Consider the following 19,501-nt stretch of genomic DNA (forward strand, 5'->3'; position numbering starts at 1 on the left):
AAAAAATCAACCAATATTCTGACTTAGTTAGTTCCATTTTTCAGTGCACTGCGTGCTTTCATGCAGAATTGCACGATAGAATGTTTATTTTTTAACTATTAACTCAGAGCAGGTTTTGACTAAAGGGCTACAAACAGCAAATGTTGAATTACCATACACTTAAATTATTTTTGAAGAAAAGCACATTAACAATACTTACACAACCTTTTTTTGTAGTGGACTAAGTTTGTCTACCCAGGATGCATCTGTCAACATGCCTTCTTCATCACGGTTTATATTCTATTTTTAACAAAAAAAAAGATCAAACTTGCCAAAGTTATACCAAACTTTAAATTGCAGCTCAATAAAAAGGATAAATAGTAATATTGCTTTTAAAAATTCTTGAATCCTAAGGTCAAATAAAAGAGACTTTTCTGTACAATTCTCCTCACAAATGTTTTCTTATAGTCTGAGTATTATGTATTAGAGCTTAAGGTAGAAAACAAATTGGTGTGAATGGAATAGTGAGGATATTTGGATAGATATAGTGGAATGCTGCTCATGCAACATTTACACAACTGTAGACTATTAATGGCTATGCACTTCATCAAAATGAAGGATGGTGGGCATATTATTGGGCAGGATTGGGAAGGGATGGAGATTGGAGATTGAGACAGATGGATGAAGGCAAACAGAATAGAAAAATGGATTAAAGGTAATAAAAGGAAACAGACAGAGCCAGGTGAAAGGAAGGGAAGGTGAAGGTAGATTCAGATACTGGAAGATGATAAACAGGAACATAAAGGGTGCCAGTGCTGTATCCGATTAGTGATAAGCAAGGAAAGTGATGATGGGAGCTATTAGGAGAAAAATGAAGGGCAGACGGAACCATATGAGGAGGCCATATTGGGAGTACCAAATGTAGTAGACAATATCAAAGGAAGTGCATGTGAAATTCACCACCATTTTCAGTATGGTGGCATAGACATTGGTTGCCTGAAGAAAAGGATGCTTGAAAATCAAGACCTTTGTCGGCACCCTATATGTGGGGCTCTTTGCATACTTTGTGTATGGTATGCAAAGCAAAAATGACACTTTGGCATGTTACATGTGATAATAAAGTATCAATCAATCACAAAGCTCTTGGCAATTGGGCAGCAGTGGCCTCTGCCCTCTTGTACACTTTCAAGATGTGGGCTGCAGACGGCAGCAATTCAAAACACTCAGAGATGCCACCCGTTTAGTCTTCACAAAATCCTCCAAATCCACTAGTAGTATAAGTGTTTCCAATGCTTCCAAGCCAAGATTCATAACATTGAGGCTGTAGGTAGACTAAATTTGCTCTTGTGGGCAAACTGCGTTAGTGGCATGGCCAATATTAGAATCCTTAAATAGACACACATTCAAAACTTTGTCATGGGAAAAAGATTACCAACGTGAGAGAGAAAATTATTCAAGGAAGTTACCAAGAGCTCTTTTAAAAGATGCAACATCCAATCAATACTTGGATATCCCAGGTTCACGACTGTTCAAAATGGAGTAGCAACATTCAGGATGGCATCTCTATCCAAGTTCATTCATGTGCAGTAAAGTCTAGTGCAAATGGCAGAAGGAGTATTCTGGCTGTTAAACTCTCTGCCCCTTCAAGCTCCTTGTGCCCCACTTGTGGCATGGTTTTCTAATTAATCATCTAAGTCATTATTGAATATGCGACTAACCCCTTCTGCCCATCCAGAGATTCTAGCAAGACCCTAACTAACTCATCGTGCCAACTGGAGAGCCTGCGCTCTTCACCTCCTGCTGCTCAGCCGATGTTACATCCTCCTGCTCCATACGTAGTCCAATAATAAATTGTATCCATATTTATAGAACCAGCCCTGGTAAACTTATTGGACTGCAGTTACCCACACGAGTATTGCGATGTAACACCTTAGACACTGCAACAACTTAGATTGCATTTATCCTCTTAATCGACATTGCAGATAAAGTATAAACAATCATATTTTTTAGACCATAAATAATAGAAAATTAAACTAATATAAAATTAAAGGCAAATGTACGACATGAAATGGGCACTGAACTATATTAACATAACCGATCCATCATATCTCATAAAGGTCCAGCAGGAATTAATCACATCTGAAGAGCATTCAGGACAGTTCAGAAATGGAGGAGAAAGTAAGGTATGGGAGGTTGTGGGAGTAGGGAAGAGAAGGATGATAATATATTATGATAATATGATGTGATAAATCATAGTATATTAGAGACTGATTTCATAAAGGATAAGCAAACTAAGTGACAGGGGCACCAAGCAAGAGGAGAGTCATCAGCATTATATTGAACTGCCGCTGAGCATGAGACATACTGTAAATCAGGTGTGGGAGCTCAATGGCAGGGAGGGGATTCAGCCTTCTGTATTGCGCGAGGTCTCAGACGAGGAATCAAGTAATGCATTTTGGACATTTTCATGACAAAGTGGATGCAGAAGGTTGTGTTGACAATGTAACCTCCTCTGGTGATGTACACATTGTTTGCAAGAGGCAGGGAAACACTTACCTCAAAACACAGATAATCAATATCTAGGGCAAGTTATTATTGTCTTACACGCTTTATCAATATAGACATTATTTGACTATAACTCTAGTATTCAGGTTAATCTAAATGAACGCAAGTCCTTTCTTGAGTAGAAATATTGTGTTGAGTTTTTCTCAGCACTCCCCCTCACAGATGTTACTTACACTGTCAATCAGCATTGGAACTGTCGACTCCGATGTGTGTGGAGCACTTACATCAGTTTTGACAAAGAAATATACGATGGCACTAAAACAGAAAATATATAAATTAATGTTTTCCTTTCAAATCATTATCACATTTCAAAATTCGTAATAGTTTTAGTTTAGTTTACGTTTGCAACTGCTTCTGACAGTATAGTCTAAAGATTGCAGATGAATCAATAGTTTTGGTTTTCTATAAATCTATTTTAAAAGACAAATCCAGGGAGAATAAACTGCAGCAATTATTCTTACTTCATTAGAGTTGGCTGGACAGGTTTACCTTAAGAAAGACAAAGCTGCCCCAGTGTAGTTTAAGTAAGGTTTTGCTACTTCTTGAGCGTCAATGCCAAACCAACCAAATCTGAAATAGATTATACAGTGCAGTTAGAACATTTGGACATGATTATTGATTTAAGCTGCAGCCACCAAAAGCCAATTCAATGGAATCACACTAAAACTGAAGTTGAGCTTTGTAGCATCATCCCAGAACACAGAAAATGTATAAACCTTCTCTCACTCAATCTTCCTTGATGCATCCACTGCATTAATTACCGTAAAATGTATGTGAGATGGAAAGCTACATCTGGATTATTATGAGTAACATAAAATCTATTGTCAAAACACAAAGTGCTGGAGGAAGGCAGCAGGTCACGCATCTGTGGTGAGAATTGACAGGTGACGTTTCTTATCAGGACCCTTCTTTAGAAAATCTATTGTCTTGATATCCATAATTGTAATATCATTCCAAATATAAGATTTTCAGTTAAATTCTTCAAGCGTGCATCAAGGTACATTACATGGATATTTACCTCAGTTTTCAGATGGCATTTGGGAATTTTGTTTAAAAAAAAATACGAGTTGTTGACAGCCAAAGTCATCATGTAATTGAAAAACCTAATTTAGTGCAGAGAAATGGCTTAATTACCTTCTGCACATGTGGAACCAGTGACATACGTAGGGGAAATATATGATATCAATGAGAATGCAGGAGTATGAGAATGGTATTACAAGCATCTTTCTGCATTCAAAATCAGCACTTTAAATATTCATTTGTGCTGAAATAATACTCTCAAATCGTGTAATAACTCTGCAAACAGTTTTTGGCACACAGGTGAATAGCAACGTATCTCTTGAAAAATATCCAAGAACAAAACCATCCAAAATGATAGATTTGTCTATTGACAAGCATTAATAAACACACTAACGTTTTCAATTAACTATGAGCATAGCAGAGATCAAGATGCAGAAATTCAACCATATCAATGAGGGAGTGGAAGTGCTGACACTTACAGATGGCTGATTAAAATTAATATCAAAATAATATTTAATATAAGGGAACAAGCAGATCTCCCTTCCTAAAAGATATCAGTGAAACAGATTGCTTTTTGCAACCATTGGTTGTTTTCAAAGGTCAAGAGTGTTTTGCTGCAACTTTACAGGCTTACAACGCAATAACACACAAATAACAATCAATGACTAAATAATCAGTAATACTAACTAACTAGACCAAAATAGTGCAAAATCGAAGAACACATGCAGCCAAAGCAAAGTTCATAGTAGGTAATAGTTGCATAAATAGGGTGATGTGCAGTGTTCAAGAGCCTGCTGGTTGCTGAGAAGGAATGTTCTTGAACATGGAGATCATAGTTTTCAAGTTCCTGTACCCTCTTCTCAATGGCAGTAGCGAGATGAGAGTGTCAAATCATACAAGTCAGCCTGCTCTCAACCATACACCCTAGAAGTTCAATAGAGTATTCAGTGACATACTGATCTCCTAAATCTTCTAAGGAAGTAGAGGTGTTGATGAGCTTATTTTTTATAATTTCATCAATGTGCTGGGCCCAGGACAGATTTTTGGAGATATGCATTCCCAGGAATCTGAAGCTATGACCTCTCTCCACCACTATCTCAATGACGAGGACAACTTCACGGATCATCGAGTAGTTATCGATTTTAACTTTTAATTTCATTTTAACTTAAATATCCGAAGTAGAGTTAAAACGTATCAAAAGCAATCCACTGTATGGGCGACAGGGCAAGGCACCTCTTTGCATGCTGCTTTCACTGCATCTGGGCCGTGTAAAATACCCCTTTCTGCTTTCCGCAGACTGTTCCCTATGCAACTCCCTGGTTCACTCATACCTTCTCACCCAAACCACCCCCTCCCCAGGGACTTTCCCCTGCAACCATAGAAGATGCAACACCTATCCTTTACCTCTTTCCCCGACTTCATACAGAGACCCCCACAGTTCTTTCAGGTAAGGCAGAGGTATAGTTTCACCTCCTCCAACCTCATCTACTGAATCTGGTGCTCCCGATATGGGCTCCTATATATCGGTGAGACCATGCGTAGACTTGCCGATCATTTCGATGAACACTTATGTTCAGTCCATTGTGACCTATGCGATCTCCCGTTGCCATTTTAACTCCCCTTCCCATTCACATATCGACCTTTCTGACCTACGCCTCCTCCACTGTCAGAGTGAGGCTACATGCAAATTGGAGGAACAGCACCTCATACTTTGTATGGACTGCTTACAACGAAGTGATATGAACATTGATATCTCTAATTTCAAGTAACTGAACTACTCCAGCATTGTGTGTCTATCTTCGGTATAAACCAGCATCTGCAGTTCCTTCCTACACATGTAAAATATTGCTGTGAGGAACCCAAGACATTGATACATTACATGAAAGCATTCAATATCAGACTTGCAGAAGTAACAAATACAATACGTCTGTGGGGATAGGATACATATAAGAACATTTCCCAAATAAACATTATTTCAGATGTGGACAAGACAGATGCCTTAATGCCATTTTGGGTAGCATAACAGGTCCCATGATACTATTTTGAAAGGCAAGGGAGTGATTGTGAGAAAGAAATTGTGCCTTAAGTAACATTATTAAATGGATCATTATCTCAATTCTGTTTGTGTGAATTTACTGTTTGTGCAAATTGGCTGACATGTATTCATCAATGCAACAGAGCCCATTCTTCAATAGATTACAGTTAAATACAAAGCAATTTGAGACATTCAGCTTGGGTCATAAAAGGTATCACTTAAATGCAAGTCTTTCTTTAGTTAAAATCAGCCTGAAATCCCATTGTATCCAAAAAACCATAAGATACGATAGACCTATCAATGAATGATATTAGTAATACAAAGTAGTAGATATGGATTCTTTACCAAGAACATTAATATTACAATCGAAAGAAATGGAGACAATAAAAGTACAAGTACAAATAAAAGTACAGAAGAGATGGGAACTGCACCAACAGACGAAAAACTGATGATAGTAGAATGTCAATCAAAATTACCAGATGCATGTTTGACAAAGATCGGGGAATGATTGCTGAAGGAGCACATAAAATCAAAAATAAAACAATCATCTAACATTCAGGAAAATGTAAGAACTGCCAAATACAAGTTGAAAATAACAATTAATCAAACAGGCAGGTGCAGTTGAGCAAGCCTTTGTGGCAGAGTACATTGTGTGTATTGTTTTGTAATGTGGCATCATGTTTCTAATGCTGTCACTCCAACATTATTTTCATCTTTATTGACACTATAAAGGACAATTATTTAGTCCCATCATCACTCTATTTTACACTAGTGAACTAAGTCCTGAGCTGGGTTCGAATGTAGTATCGTTCAATTGTTAGTTTACTCAGCTGTCAAAAGACCTCAGCCTTCATTTTGCCTCGGGAATGCAATAATAGTAAATAAGACAATATAGTTACATAGTACTATCAAATGAAAGACCAATGGGCATTTTTAACAAAATATATACAATTGAAAATCATAGTTTCTAATGTACATTATATTTAGGAAAGAAATTTGGAAGTTTCACTTGACGATTTAAGTTCTTTTCCCTCAGTGAATAGTTTTTCAAGATGATTACGGGTGCTTCTCTGAATGCTTCTTTGTATATTCTCCACGTGACCTGCGTGAGTTTTCTCCGAGATCTTCGGTTTTCTCCCACACTCCAAGGACGTACAGGTTTGTAGGTTAATTGGCTTGGTATAAATGTTAAATTGTCCCTGGTGTGTGTAGGGTAGTGTTAATGTGTAGGGATCGCTGGTTTGGTGGGCCGAAGGGCCTGTTTCCTCGTTGTATCTCTAAACTAAACTAAACTAAGACAAATAAGGCTTTCCCATGCACCACTTGGTGGCACTATAGGCCAAGTCCTGATTATATCTAAGGTTCAGGATACAACAGTTTCAAAGCACTTAATAGTTTGCAACAGTCCTTCCTAAGATTCTCATTTCAACTTCCTCATGTACCCACCACTTCATCTTTCTAGTGTTTTTATTTTTTATAGAAAGAGGGAAAAAGAGAGGGTAGAAAGTTACAAATAATAAAGAAAGCAAAAAAAAACACAACAGAAAAACAAGGGAGGTGGAATGGGTTACCTGTAATACATCAATGGAGATAGGTTCGTAGGTTATAAAGTATAGCTTTTCATCTATTCCTGAGTTCAAGTTTCAGTTGGGTCCTCGTGCAGTGCCAATCTATCCCTTCAGATAGTTAATGAATGGAGCCCAAATTTTATGGAAAAGATCTTGTTTGTCCATTAAGACAAGTCTAATTCTTTCTAAGTATAGGGTCTCCGACATTTCCGTAATCCACATTTTAATTGTGGGGGTTGTAGGGCCTTTCCAAAATTTTAATATTAATTTTTTTCCGGTTATTATACTGCAGTTGAGGAAATTTCTTTGGTTTGTTGTGAGTGTTAAGCTTTGTTCTGATATTCCAAGTATTATTAATTTTGTGTCTGGGTCCAGTTTTGTATTAATAACTTCTGAAGTTATTTCAAAAATATCAGTCCAGAAATGTTTAAGTTTTATACAGTTTGCAAACGTATGTGTTAAATTAGCCTCCAAATGTAGACATTTATCACAAATAGGAGAGATTTGTGGGAAGATTCTATTTAGTTTTATTTTAGAGAAGTGTAGTCTATGTAAGACCTTGAATTGTATTAAAGTATGTCTGGCATTTAATGAACATTGATGTATTTGTTGTAAACTTTCGTCCCACATATCTTTCGTGATAGGATGACCTATTTCATTTTCCCATTTGTATCTATATGGTTCGGTCGGTGGTACCTCGTTGTTTAGTAGGGTGTTATAAATATAAGCTATTAGTTTTTCAGTATTAGGATGCTTGTTCAGACATTCATCAAGAATTTCTGATTCCCTATTCCTGTAGACTTGTGTATTAGATTTAACATAATCTCTAATTTGTAGATATCTGAAGAAATTATTTGAGTGCAGTCCATAATTCTGTTGTAACTCTTGAAATGAAAGAAAAGTACCTTTCCCATAAAGATGTCCTATATTTTTGATTCCATAATTTTTCCATTGTGTAAAACCTTTGTCCATAAAGGATGATTTGAATAAAGGATTATTTACAATGGGAAGGCAGAGTGGTATATTATTCAATTTTAAATCTTTTTTTATTTGTTTCCAAATTCGTATTCCACTATGTATTATGGGGTTTTCTTTATAGGTTTTTTTGTGCAGTTTTGTGGGGGCAAATATGATCGGTCCAATTTCAAAAGGTAGACAGTCTTCCTTTTCCATCATTAGCCAATCTGGTTGTTGATCCATTTCTTCCAGCCAGAAATTCACGTTTTTAATATGGACTGCCCAAAAATAAAATAAGAAATTCGGCAAAGCCAGACCTCCATTTATCTTTGATTTACATAAATGTTTTTTACTTATTCTATGATTCTTATAATCCCAGACAAAACTTGTAACAATGGAATCGACTTTTTTGAAAAAAGTTTTTGGGATATATATCGGAATTAATTGAAGTAGGTACAGCAGTTGCGGTAAAAAAATCATTTTTATAGCATTAATTCTCCCAAGCATAGAAATGGGGAGTGTTTTCCAGTATTGAATATTCTTATGTAGTTTATTCAGTAAGGGTGGGAAATTTAGTTTAAATAAAGAGGTATATGTCTTAGTTACATAGATTCCTAAGTATTTAAATTTATCTTTAACTATTTTAAAAGGGGATTGTTGTATTGTATGTAAATTGAATTTTGTTATTGGCATGATTTCGCTTTTATTCCAATTAATTCTATATCCCGAAAACTGACCAAATTGAGTTATTAGATTTAATAGGTTTGGAATACTAGTTTCTAATTTTGTAATATATATTAGTATATCATCTGCATATAAGGAGATTTTATTCCTTGTGTCTCTAGTATTGTATCCAAATATTCCTGGATGGTTTCTAACGCTTTCTGCTAGGGGTTCGATTGCAAGAGCAAATAATATTGGGGATAGTGAGCATCCTTGTCTACAGCCTCTAGAGAGATTAAATTTAGTTGATAACATTTTGTTTGTTAATATTCTAGCTGTTGGATTAGAATATAACAATTTAACCCATGTACAGTACTTCTCTCCTAGTTGAAATTTTTCCATCACCGAAAATAAATATGGCCATTCTACCTGGTCAAATGCTTTTTCAGCATCTAGCGAGATAATTGCTAGCTCTGCGTTAGGGATTCTATTGGAGTATATAATATTAAATAATCTTCTCAGATTATAAAATGAATACCGTTTGGGGATAAACCCTGTTTGGTCGGGATGTATTAATTTGCTGATCACTAAGCTCAATCTATTAGATAGAATCTTAGTTAATATTTTCTGATCAGTATTTAAGAGGGCTATAGCTCTGTATGAACCTGGGTCTTCAAGATCCTTGTCCGTTTTTGGTATAAGTATGATTGTAGATTCATTTAGAGTTTCTGGGAGTTTCTGTTGAGTATAAGCGTATTTGTACATTGTCTGTAGGCGTGGGGAAAGCAAATCATAATTTTTTTTATAAAATTCCGAATTTAGACCATCGGGTCCTGCCGACTTTCCGTTTTTTAAGGACTTTATTGATTCTTCAATGTCTTTTATCGTAATTTCAGCCCCTAGCAATTCTCTCTCTTTCTGATCTAGACCCGTAAACTTACAATTCTGTAAAAATGTTTCCATTCCCGTTGATTGTTCTGTTATTTTAGATGAATACAATTTTTGGTAGTATTGTAGAAATCTATCATTAATATCTTTAGGCAGTGTTAATGTTTCTCCCTTGTCTGTTCTAATTTTGTATATTGTTTTTTCCCCATCCAATTTGCGAAGTTGACGCGCTAATAGTTTTTGTGGTTTGTCACCAAATTCAAAATTTAATTGTTTTGTATGTTGATAAAGTTTTATAACTTGGTCTGAATAAATCTTGTTTAATTTATATTTCAATACTGCAATTTTATTGTGTTTTATCGTGGATGGTGCTGCTGCATTTTCTGTGTCTAACTGCTTTATTTCCATTTCCAGTTTCTGTTGTTTGGCCCTATTCTCTTTATTAAAAAATGATTGGGAAGAAATTAATGCTCCTCGTACAAATGCTTTAAATGTTTCCCAAAGAAGGGAGGCAGAGATTTCAGGGCTATCGTTAGCCTCAAAAAACATTTTAATCTGTTTTACTAGGTATTCATTACATGACTTATCTTTTAAGATTTGGGGATTAAATCTCCATTGTGACTGTGTCTCTGCCATTCCGTTTACTTTGATCATAAATGTTAATGGAGCGTGGTCTGAGATTATGATGTTATGATATTGTGAGTTATAGGTAAATGGGATAAGTTTTGAATCTACTAAAAAATAGTCTATCCTTGAGTAAGTTTTATGTACTGGTGAGTAAAATGAATATTCTCGGCCCGATGGATTTTCAATTCTCCAAACGTCCTTAATATTAGTAGTATTAATGTATGAATTTAAAAATTCACTTGATCGAGATTTTAGTTTTCTTTGAGTTGATGATCTATCCAAACAAGCATCCAAAGTGCAATTTAAATCTCCACCGATTATTAAGTTTTGTTGTGTACCTTCCGGGATATTGTTAAGAATTCTCTTAAAAAACAGAGGGCTATCAAAATTTGGTCCATACACATTGAGGAGAGTCACCTTTTTTAAGTATAACTCCCCTATTATTACAATATATCTGCCTTCAATGTCTGCTATCGTTGATATATGTTTAAAGGGTATACCTTTACGAATTAATATTGCAACACCTCTTGATTTATGTGAGAATGAAGAGTGGTACGCTTTAGCAATCCATTTTGCTTTCAATCTGTGTTGTGCTTCCTTTTTAAGATGTGTCTCCTGGAGAAATATTATATCTGTTTTCAATGATTTTAAATGAGCTACTTCATCTTTAAGTTCTTTTACATAATCTTTGCTTTGATAAAGAATAGGAATTATCAAATTGAGCAATAAATGTTGCTGGCCTGTAGAAAGAGCATACTGCATAACGTTATCATCAAATGCTGATGCTGATACCAATGTCTCCACGTTATACACAATTGCAATTCAAACCTGCAGGGGTACATTTTTCAACTGTTAAATTAATGAATACTTTTAAATTAACTGTTAAATTAATAAACTACTTTTTTCTTTTGACCAATGTTTCTTTTTGCTTTATTGTTGATCTGTACCTGCAAATTTTGAGAAAAAAATCTTCAAATGTCATTCTATAAACTAATACCCATAGAGCCAAATATTATCTGCTTAACTCATTTCATAAATACTAGATATAGTCAATAGAACCAGCTTCCATATTTCCATTCCACAAATCATTGAGCCCCCGTTCAATATTGCTCGCTGTCTTTGTCCTTCTCTATGAAACAAAGAAGCCAGTAGTGGTGCGACTGATCTGGCTGGTGCTGTTAATTTTTGCAAAGTCGACACCACCCTTGGTTAACTTTCATAATTGTTTTCAATGTTAATTACATTTTCCTAGCCATTCCCCCCTCTATCTCTGGTGTTAAACCTGGCGAACCTTGATAGTACCGTTCCCATGGGTTTAATGGGGTAAATAGACAATAGACAATAGGTGCAAGAGTAGGCCATCCGTCCCTTCGAGCCAGCTGTGATCATGTGATCATGGCTGGACCTCAGTGGCCAAATCTTCCACCGAGGTCCACTGTGAGCCAGCCAGTAGATGTACCTATAACTGGGAAATTCCTGTATACAGAATATAGATCAGCTTTTCACTCAGCAGACTTTTGTGCTGCCCTACTGGACTCTTCATGGACTGCAAGAGGACGGTGCAAACTTACACACTTTTCCCAGTTCTCAGCCTGTACAATCCACAAACTCAATCCATCCAGGTTAACCTGATGTAGATCCAATAGGTCCACTGAAATCAATGAGTGAAATTGGCTGCTGGGTGAGAAATGAATATAGACTTTCACTTGATTAGTTGAGTTTAAATGGTTTAATTGTGCATGTGTGTGCGCTTTACTTTTCTAAGTTTTAAATATTATCAATGGAGTCAGCCACTTGGAATGTAATCAGGTCCTGCACAGCCCTGGGCTTTGAGATTGTGCAGTCTGCAACAGAGACCACACTGGAAGAAAGAGTATTGTTGTAGCTGTTGTGACGAGTGATCTCTGAGCAGAAGTTTGTCTCAATTGCATATTGCACTCAATTTGTGCACCTAATATTGACTTGAACAAAAAACAAAGTGTTGGTGGAACTCAATCCAATCAGTCCCAAGGAGGACCAGGTAACATCCATTTTCCTCCTCAGATGCTGCCTGACCTCCTGAACTCCTCCAGCACTTTTGTTATTTGCTCGCTCCCTTTCTTTTGCAAGACCCATCTGATTTCAACAGTGATAGACATAATGGAGGTAAAGGCCTTGAGCACATTTACACCTGCAATAATATCTTTGGCCTTGTGTACAATAGATTATTGTTCACTGTTAAGAAAACAGACAAGATTCCAGTTTCTGCAGTCCCTTTGTCTCTATAGACTTGAACAAATAAGCTAGTTCGTTCCAGTATGTAGTCGACATTACTATGGATCAAACTCATATGCAGTTACTTTCATGGCATTTTGATTCATCACAACTTGTGCTTACAAAGAATAATGTATAAAAATATTCATGCTTTGCATTACACCTGTTAGTGCCTTTCCATGGAGATTGTGCTCATTATTGATTTTCAATGATTTTCAGTCCTTAGTGTGACAAATTGGTGTCTGTTTTCCGTTATCATGCAGGATCGTGTCAAAGGCCTTACTAAAGTCCATATAGACATCGCCAACTGCCCTGCCCTTATCAATCCTCTTTGTGACACCTTAAAAAAACTAATTGGAGAGAACAATTTCTCACACAAAGCCATGCTGACTATTCCTAATCAGGCCGTGCCTATCCAAATGCTTGTAGATCCTGTCCCTAAGAATACCCTCCACAAACTCTCCCACCACTGACATCAGGGTCACTGGCCTTTAGTTTCCTGGCTTGTCCTTGCTGCCCTTTTCAAATAACGTCACAATATTTGCCACCCTCTATTCTTCTGGGAACTCACCTGTGGCCACAGATATTTTTGATTTTTCCCTAGTTTGCCACATGGTCTGAAGAAACCAGCAAAACATGATCATATATGGTCATAAGAACATAAGACATTGAGCAGAGTTAGGCCATTCAGCCCATCAAATCCACTCTGTCATTCAATCATGGCTGATCTATCGTTCCCTCTCAACCCCATTCTCCTGCATTCTCCCCATAACCTTTGACACCCTTACCAATCAAGAACTTGTCAATCTCCACTTTAAAAATACCCAATGACTTGGCCTCTACCGCTGTTTGTGGTCATGAATTACACAGATTCACCACCCTCTGGCTAAAGAAATTTCTCCTCATCTTCTTTCTAAAGGTATCTCTGATACAAAGGCTTTTATTCCCCAAATGCTAGACTCGCCCACTCGCCTTTCACTATTTGGTAAGTTTTGATGAGATTTCCCCTTCATCCTTCTAAACTCCAGCGAGTACAGGCCCAGAGCCATCAAACGCCCATCATATGTTAACCTAAACATCCCCGGGAGCATTCTCGTAAACCTGCTCTGGACCACTTTCCAATGCCAGTACATCACTCCTCAGATATGAGCCCAAAACTGCTCACAATACTTCAAATGCAGTCTGACCAGCGCCTTATAAAGCTTCAGCATTACATTCCTTCTTTTTATATTCTAGTCCTTTTGAAATGAATGCTATTATATTTGCCTCCCTTACTGCCGAATCAACCTGCAAATTAACCTTTTGGGAATCCTGCAACATTCCCAGCCTCTCCACCTATTTTTGTATCATCCACAAAGCCATCAATTCCTTCATCCAAATCATTAATATACAACATGAAGAGTAACAGACCCAACACCAATACCTGAGGAACACCACTAGTCATCTAAAACATCACAACTCCTATGCTTCAGTTCCTTAGCTTCTATGATCTTCTCAGTAAAAACTGTTGAAACATCCATTTACTAACTCATCCATCAGTTGTGACTGTACACAAAGATGGCCATGCTGATCTTACTCTTTTACTCCACCATTTTACTCTTAATATGCTCGTAGAATCTCTTAGGATTTTCCTTTACCAGCCTGCCAGCTCCATTTCATGTCCATGGGAAACATTTGGTCTGTTGTTCCAACGCTGGTATACAAAGAGCCTACAAACCTAATTCCACCTTCCAGCATTGTGTCCATAGTTCTGCAGGTCATGGCTATTTATGTACATCCACGTATCATTTACTGGTGTATGTTATGAGAATTACCACCCTTTCAAATAGTAACTTTCAGAATTCTACCACCCTGTAATGCAACACCTCATCTCCCCTCTAACCTTCCTCCCAATTATTTTAAATCCATGGCTCATGATTTTGATCCCTCTGCTAACAAAACAGGTCTTTCCCATTTACCCTACCTATACACATCATCATTTTGTACACCTCAATTAACTCTCTCAACAGCCTCCTCTGAACCAAAGGAAGGAACCCCAGCTTACCAAAACTTTTCTCAAACCTAAAATATTCCAATCCTGGAAATGTTCTCACTAAACCATGTGTACCTTCTGTAGTTCATTCACATCGCTTATATTAAACAATGACCAAATGTGTATGCAGTACTCAAGCTGTGATTTAAGTAGTGTGGTATATAGTTAGAGTGGTAATTCCTGCTCTATTCCATCCCCCATTCATTTGAATGAGGCACTAACCTTGTGGAAAATATTACATACAGATAATTGTTTTACTGACTTTACTTGTTGTAATGTTGTTAATTATGTGCTTTAATTAAACAAACAAGTTAAAAAATATCATTAATATTTAAATTTGAATAGTTTTTAAATGGTTCTGTTTTTCTGCCTTTGACGCAAGACAAGCAGAGGGTCCCAGAAGATTCCAGAACCAATTCCTAAAGATACACAGTACAGAACCTGCTCTGTCTCACCTATTGGTCATGGAGGGCGATTAGCAATTCTTTGCAGAGAGCTTAGCACAGGAAGATTAGGTCCAATATGTGTCTTTCTCAGTAGAATAAAAGACATTTCTCATCTCCACCTAATCATGAAATTGGAAGTCAGTCTACATCAGTGTAAGAAAATGATTGTCCTGTTATTGTTTAGATGCTGAAGGAACTGCAGATGTTGGAACCTAGCGTAGAATACAAAGTGCTGGAGTAACTCTGCAAGTCAGGCAGCATCTCTGGAGGATATAGATGGGTGACGTTTCGGTTCGGGACTTTTCTTCAGACGGATCAATGTGGCTGGCTATGTGGCTACTCAATCGACAAAGCTGCAGTGAAGGTGCTTTGTTAAGAACCTTCAATAAAATTGAACCCATGGAGAATTTTGAAATAGACTAATATCAAAATTTCAGAATGATTGAGCAACAGCTGGAAAATATCCTCCATCTCCTTATGAGGATTCTAAACCTGCAATTATATCTTCCAAATCAAAGTAAATAAGTGATACTGCAATAAGACAAGGAAGTTGACTATTTGGACTTACCTAGAACTTGCCCATCCCATCAAGAGATTAAATGCTGCCCAGATTAAAACTCCAAGGCCTAAACCAATAGTTTTCAGAATTGGAACAACAGTTATATTCCCTAAAAACAAAGATAGGCAATCATTATATTAATTATTTAATTCAGCCTCATTTTTCTCAACACAGTAAAACTTGAACTGAGATTTACTGACCATTTCTGTATGATGGACAGCTCTGCAGCCTATTGGGTCAATGGGTTTACCTGATGATTGCACTTCATAGAACATAAAAAAAAGTATAGCACAGGAATAGGGCCTTCAGCCCACAATGTCCATGCCGGGTATAGTGCCAAAATAAACTAACCTCATCTGCCTGCACATATACATGTGCCTATCTAAATACCTCTTACATGCCTCTACTATATCTGCCTGCACCATCCTTCCCTGGAAGCTTGTTCTAGGCACCCACCACACTCAGTTTAAAAAACTTGACCCGGAACGCCTCTAAAATTTGCCCCTCAAATAGTACTCTGCATTCTAGGCCTGAGATCAAATTCATGCTCTGAAAGAGGTTGATCCAAGATAGTGAGTTTTATTCTAACTCTGACCATCTACTTAAGCACTCCAGAAAATCTTCTTTTGTATACTCTAATTTACCTGGAGGAAGTAAAGGCATCTGCTGCATACCATCTATACTATTACTAAAACTCTCATCTTGACCACTTCCGGTTTGCGTTGTATTTAAATTTGCGCAAAAACAATCCCCCATAGCTCTACGATTTTTCACCACCTTACTGACCATCCTCCTCTGCTGCAATTCAAATAAGTTTTGTTTCGATCGGTGAAATAGTACAAAAGTTATGAAGGTTTAAAAATCGTAAAAAACGGCACTATCGGAACCCACTGTCAATAACGCGGCGAGGAGAATAAAAAGCTGACGGGGCGCAGTGTGTTGAGCAGCTCGCGGAGAGTCAGCAGCTCGCGAGGAGTCAGCAGCTCGTGGAGAGTCAGCAGCTCAAAGTGTGCAGCCTGCGGAGAGTGAGCAGCCTGCGGGCTGCTTCTGCAGCGTCCAGCACGATGAGCCGGAAGCTGCTGAGTTGAACCGGAAGCCTCTGAGTGAAGCCAGAGTGGGGCCGGGATCTGCTGCATGAGGCCGAAAGCTGAATGTGCGGGGTGAGCACAGTGCGAGTCCCCCCATCCCCACCTTCCCCCACCACCCTATCCCCACACCCCCCCTTCCCCCACACCCCGCCTCCCCCACACCCCCACACTCCGCCTCCCCCACCCCCCCACACCCCCCTCCTCCACACCCCCCCTCCCTCCAGTAGTGTAATATTGCATTGGGGAATGGGTTGCATTGGGGTAACTTTTTCACAAGAAGGGTGATAGATGTACGGAATAAGCTGCCAGAGAAGGTAGTTGAGTTAGGGAGTATCCCAACATTTAAGAAAGAGTTAGACAGGGTAGGTCACGTTTAGAGGGCAGGTAGGACTAATGTTGCTGGGACATGTTGCGTGTTGTGGGCAAGTTGGGCCAAAGGGCCTGTTTCCACACTGTATACCTCTATTACTCTATGGCATAGTTTAGGAGGATAATGTTCAAAGTAGCTTGGTGGAAAATTAGTTGCCATGAAAAGATTTTGTGAAATAAATGTTGGAATTAACTGTTAAAATATTTTTTGCTTGACAACTGTTTTAATTGAAAGAATATTCATTTTTAAAACTGCTTAAATGTATGCTTTTGTCAAATACAAAAGCAATTTTAACAACGAAAGGACAGTGGTCGAAGACACTCTTCTAAACTCGCGGATTAGGTTGCCGCAGCCCTTTTAAGCAATTGATCAGTTTTAGTTAGAGCTAATATCACAATTATTACTTATCTTTTATATATGTGCCCATAAAGTGGATTTTAGCAAATGGAGTATAAATTTAGGATTTATAAAAAGCATTAAAAAAAATTATACAAAAAATGAGATGAGTAGTAACTAACTTTGGATGAATGTGGGCAGGCTGGTAAAATGGGCAGACGTCACTAATAAAATTTAACAAAATAAAATGTATAAATAAATAAAATTCAACATATGAAGTTCACAGGATGATTATAACATAAAAGGCCTTTTAGCCGACTGTGTCCGCAGAGTACCACTCACGTATTTTTCTTCATTGAGACCATTTAGTCATGTCTGCTAATTTACTTTTGAACTTAAAAAAAAGTGTTTTACATATATAGTTGCTAATGTCATAGCGAAAGAAAGAAGATAACAATTGAATTTTCTTAACCAGACTGACGGATTGTGAAATAGCGAGGGACTTTGAGGTAATTGAATTTACGATGGATGAATTCCATGGCAAGTCAGATACATAATAATAGTAGGTATGTTGCAAAGCCTACCTGAAGCGTCTTTGAAAATCTGCCGCTACGGGTGTGTGCGATTTTGGCGCCGTTTAGAGGGGGCGGGTTTAAAACGCGATTTTCTCTAGGCTGTTCAAATCGAAGATGTTCAGCCTAGTTAATTATTAACGAAAAATCGCTGGAAGACCCCGTCGCAAAAGCTATTATTAGTTTTAAAGGCCTCGTAAAATAGTTATAGTAGTTTAAAAATCAATCTCTAAACCCGTGACCGCCAGCAACCGCAGAGTCTCATAAAGCAAACAGCTGAAGTTAGGCTGTATATTTTTACATTAAAAAGGGCTTCTAAAGATCTCTTTATACAAAGTTTAATATTGCGAGTAGCTCAATTTGGGCAAATTATATCGCGCAGTATTTTTCTCGGCATTTGGGGCACAAATCTACCGCAATGTGAACGTTCTAAACCAGCGCGTTCCACAGGGACCCACTAGAAAGCTGATTTAAATGGGCATTTATTTACAGCAATTGAACACTAAATTCCTTCCATTTGGCCTATAAATTAATGTAAATGAGATTTAAAAATCATGTTTTATTGTGAATTATTTGTGAATATTATTTGGACATTTAGGCTATTTAAAAATGTTAATCATTTATTAAGAAATGGATAGATGTTTAGATCTAGTAATTGAAGTCTGAAATTAGCTACAATTAGGTAACTAACTAATTATATGCTTTAATTTCAGGTCATCCAAGTAAGATTATTTTATATTTGTTTCAGAATGCTTCAATCTATGATAACTGAAAATTTCATTCAGTTTTCTTAATTTTTAAGAAAGTTATGGGCTTTTGACTGTTCAAGATCACAGCTTTTTTGTTATGTCCATAGAAAATCAATAGGGAACAAGATGCTCATTTCCGAGTATGAAAATGGCCATAACTTTTTAAATACTTGAGATATGAAAGTGAATTAGGTGTCAAATTAAACTTATTTTTATGCTTTATCTGATGGGATAAATTACAGACTTGATTTTTAAAATCTCAAAATTTTGTAACATTGCTAATAATAGGAATAAACTTTGGATTATGAGAGAATCAAGTTTGGAAACACCAACATTTTAATGTTTCTAGCAATTTATATCTGATGCAAAAGAGTATTTTTTTTTTGCGCAGGAAATTGATGGAAGGAATCAACATATCACATTGTTGATAGAGCATTTACATTTTGAAGATCAAGAGCTGGATATTAACCCTAATTTACATTCTGTTCAGAAGGGAAAGGGTTAGGAAATCTAGAAGCAGCTTCTGACACTCATAGGTAGCCTGATCAATAAGCTGGAGGATTGAGTAGGAAATCCTGTTGCACAAGGCCACAATTTAGGAGAAATATAGAAGCGAATAAAAACAACTGTTCCCAGCCATGGCGTGGAGTTAAACTGTTGATCCGGTCTGACGGGCACAAATAAGAGTGAACAGTATTACCTCTAAGGTAAACAAAAATGTTGGAGAAACTCAGCGGGTGAGGCAGCATCTATGGAGCGAAGGAAAAGGTGGCGTTTCGGGTCGAGACCCTTCT

General features: G+C 37.3%; 1 protein-coding gene across 5 annotated transcripts in view; it reads right to left on the bottom strand.

The window, feature by feature from the left end:
* Positions 1-19,501, bottom strand: part of tmem144 (transmembrane protein 144) — a 48,663-nt gene that overhangs the window by 12,849 nt on the left and 16,313 nt on the right. For all 5 annotated transcript variants that reach the window (XM_033018419.1, XM_033018427.1, XM_033018434.1 and 2 more), the window contains exons 5-8: positions 15,602-15,701; positions 3,034-3,114; positions 2,718-2,799; positions 200-279 (exon numbers count right to left, since the gene is read on the bottom strand). In XM_033018419.1, coding sequence (XP_032874310.1) covers positions 200-279; positions 2,718-2,799; positions 3,034-3,114; positions 15,602-15,701 — 343 coding nt within the window. The remainder of the gene's footprint in view (positions 1-199; positions 280-2,717; positions 2,800-3,033; positions 3,115-15,601; positions 15,702-19,501) is intronic.

This window comes from Amblyraja radiata, chromosome 1 (assembly GCF_010909765.2).
Source record: "Amblyraja radiata isolate CabotCenter1 chromosome 1, sAmbRad1.1.pri, whole genome shotgun sequence".
NCBI lineage: Eukaryota > Metazoa > Chordata > Chondrichthyes > Rajiformes > Rajidae > Amblyraja > Amblyraja radiata.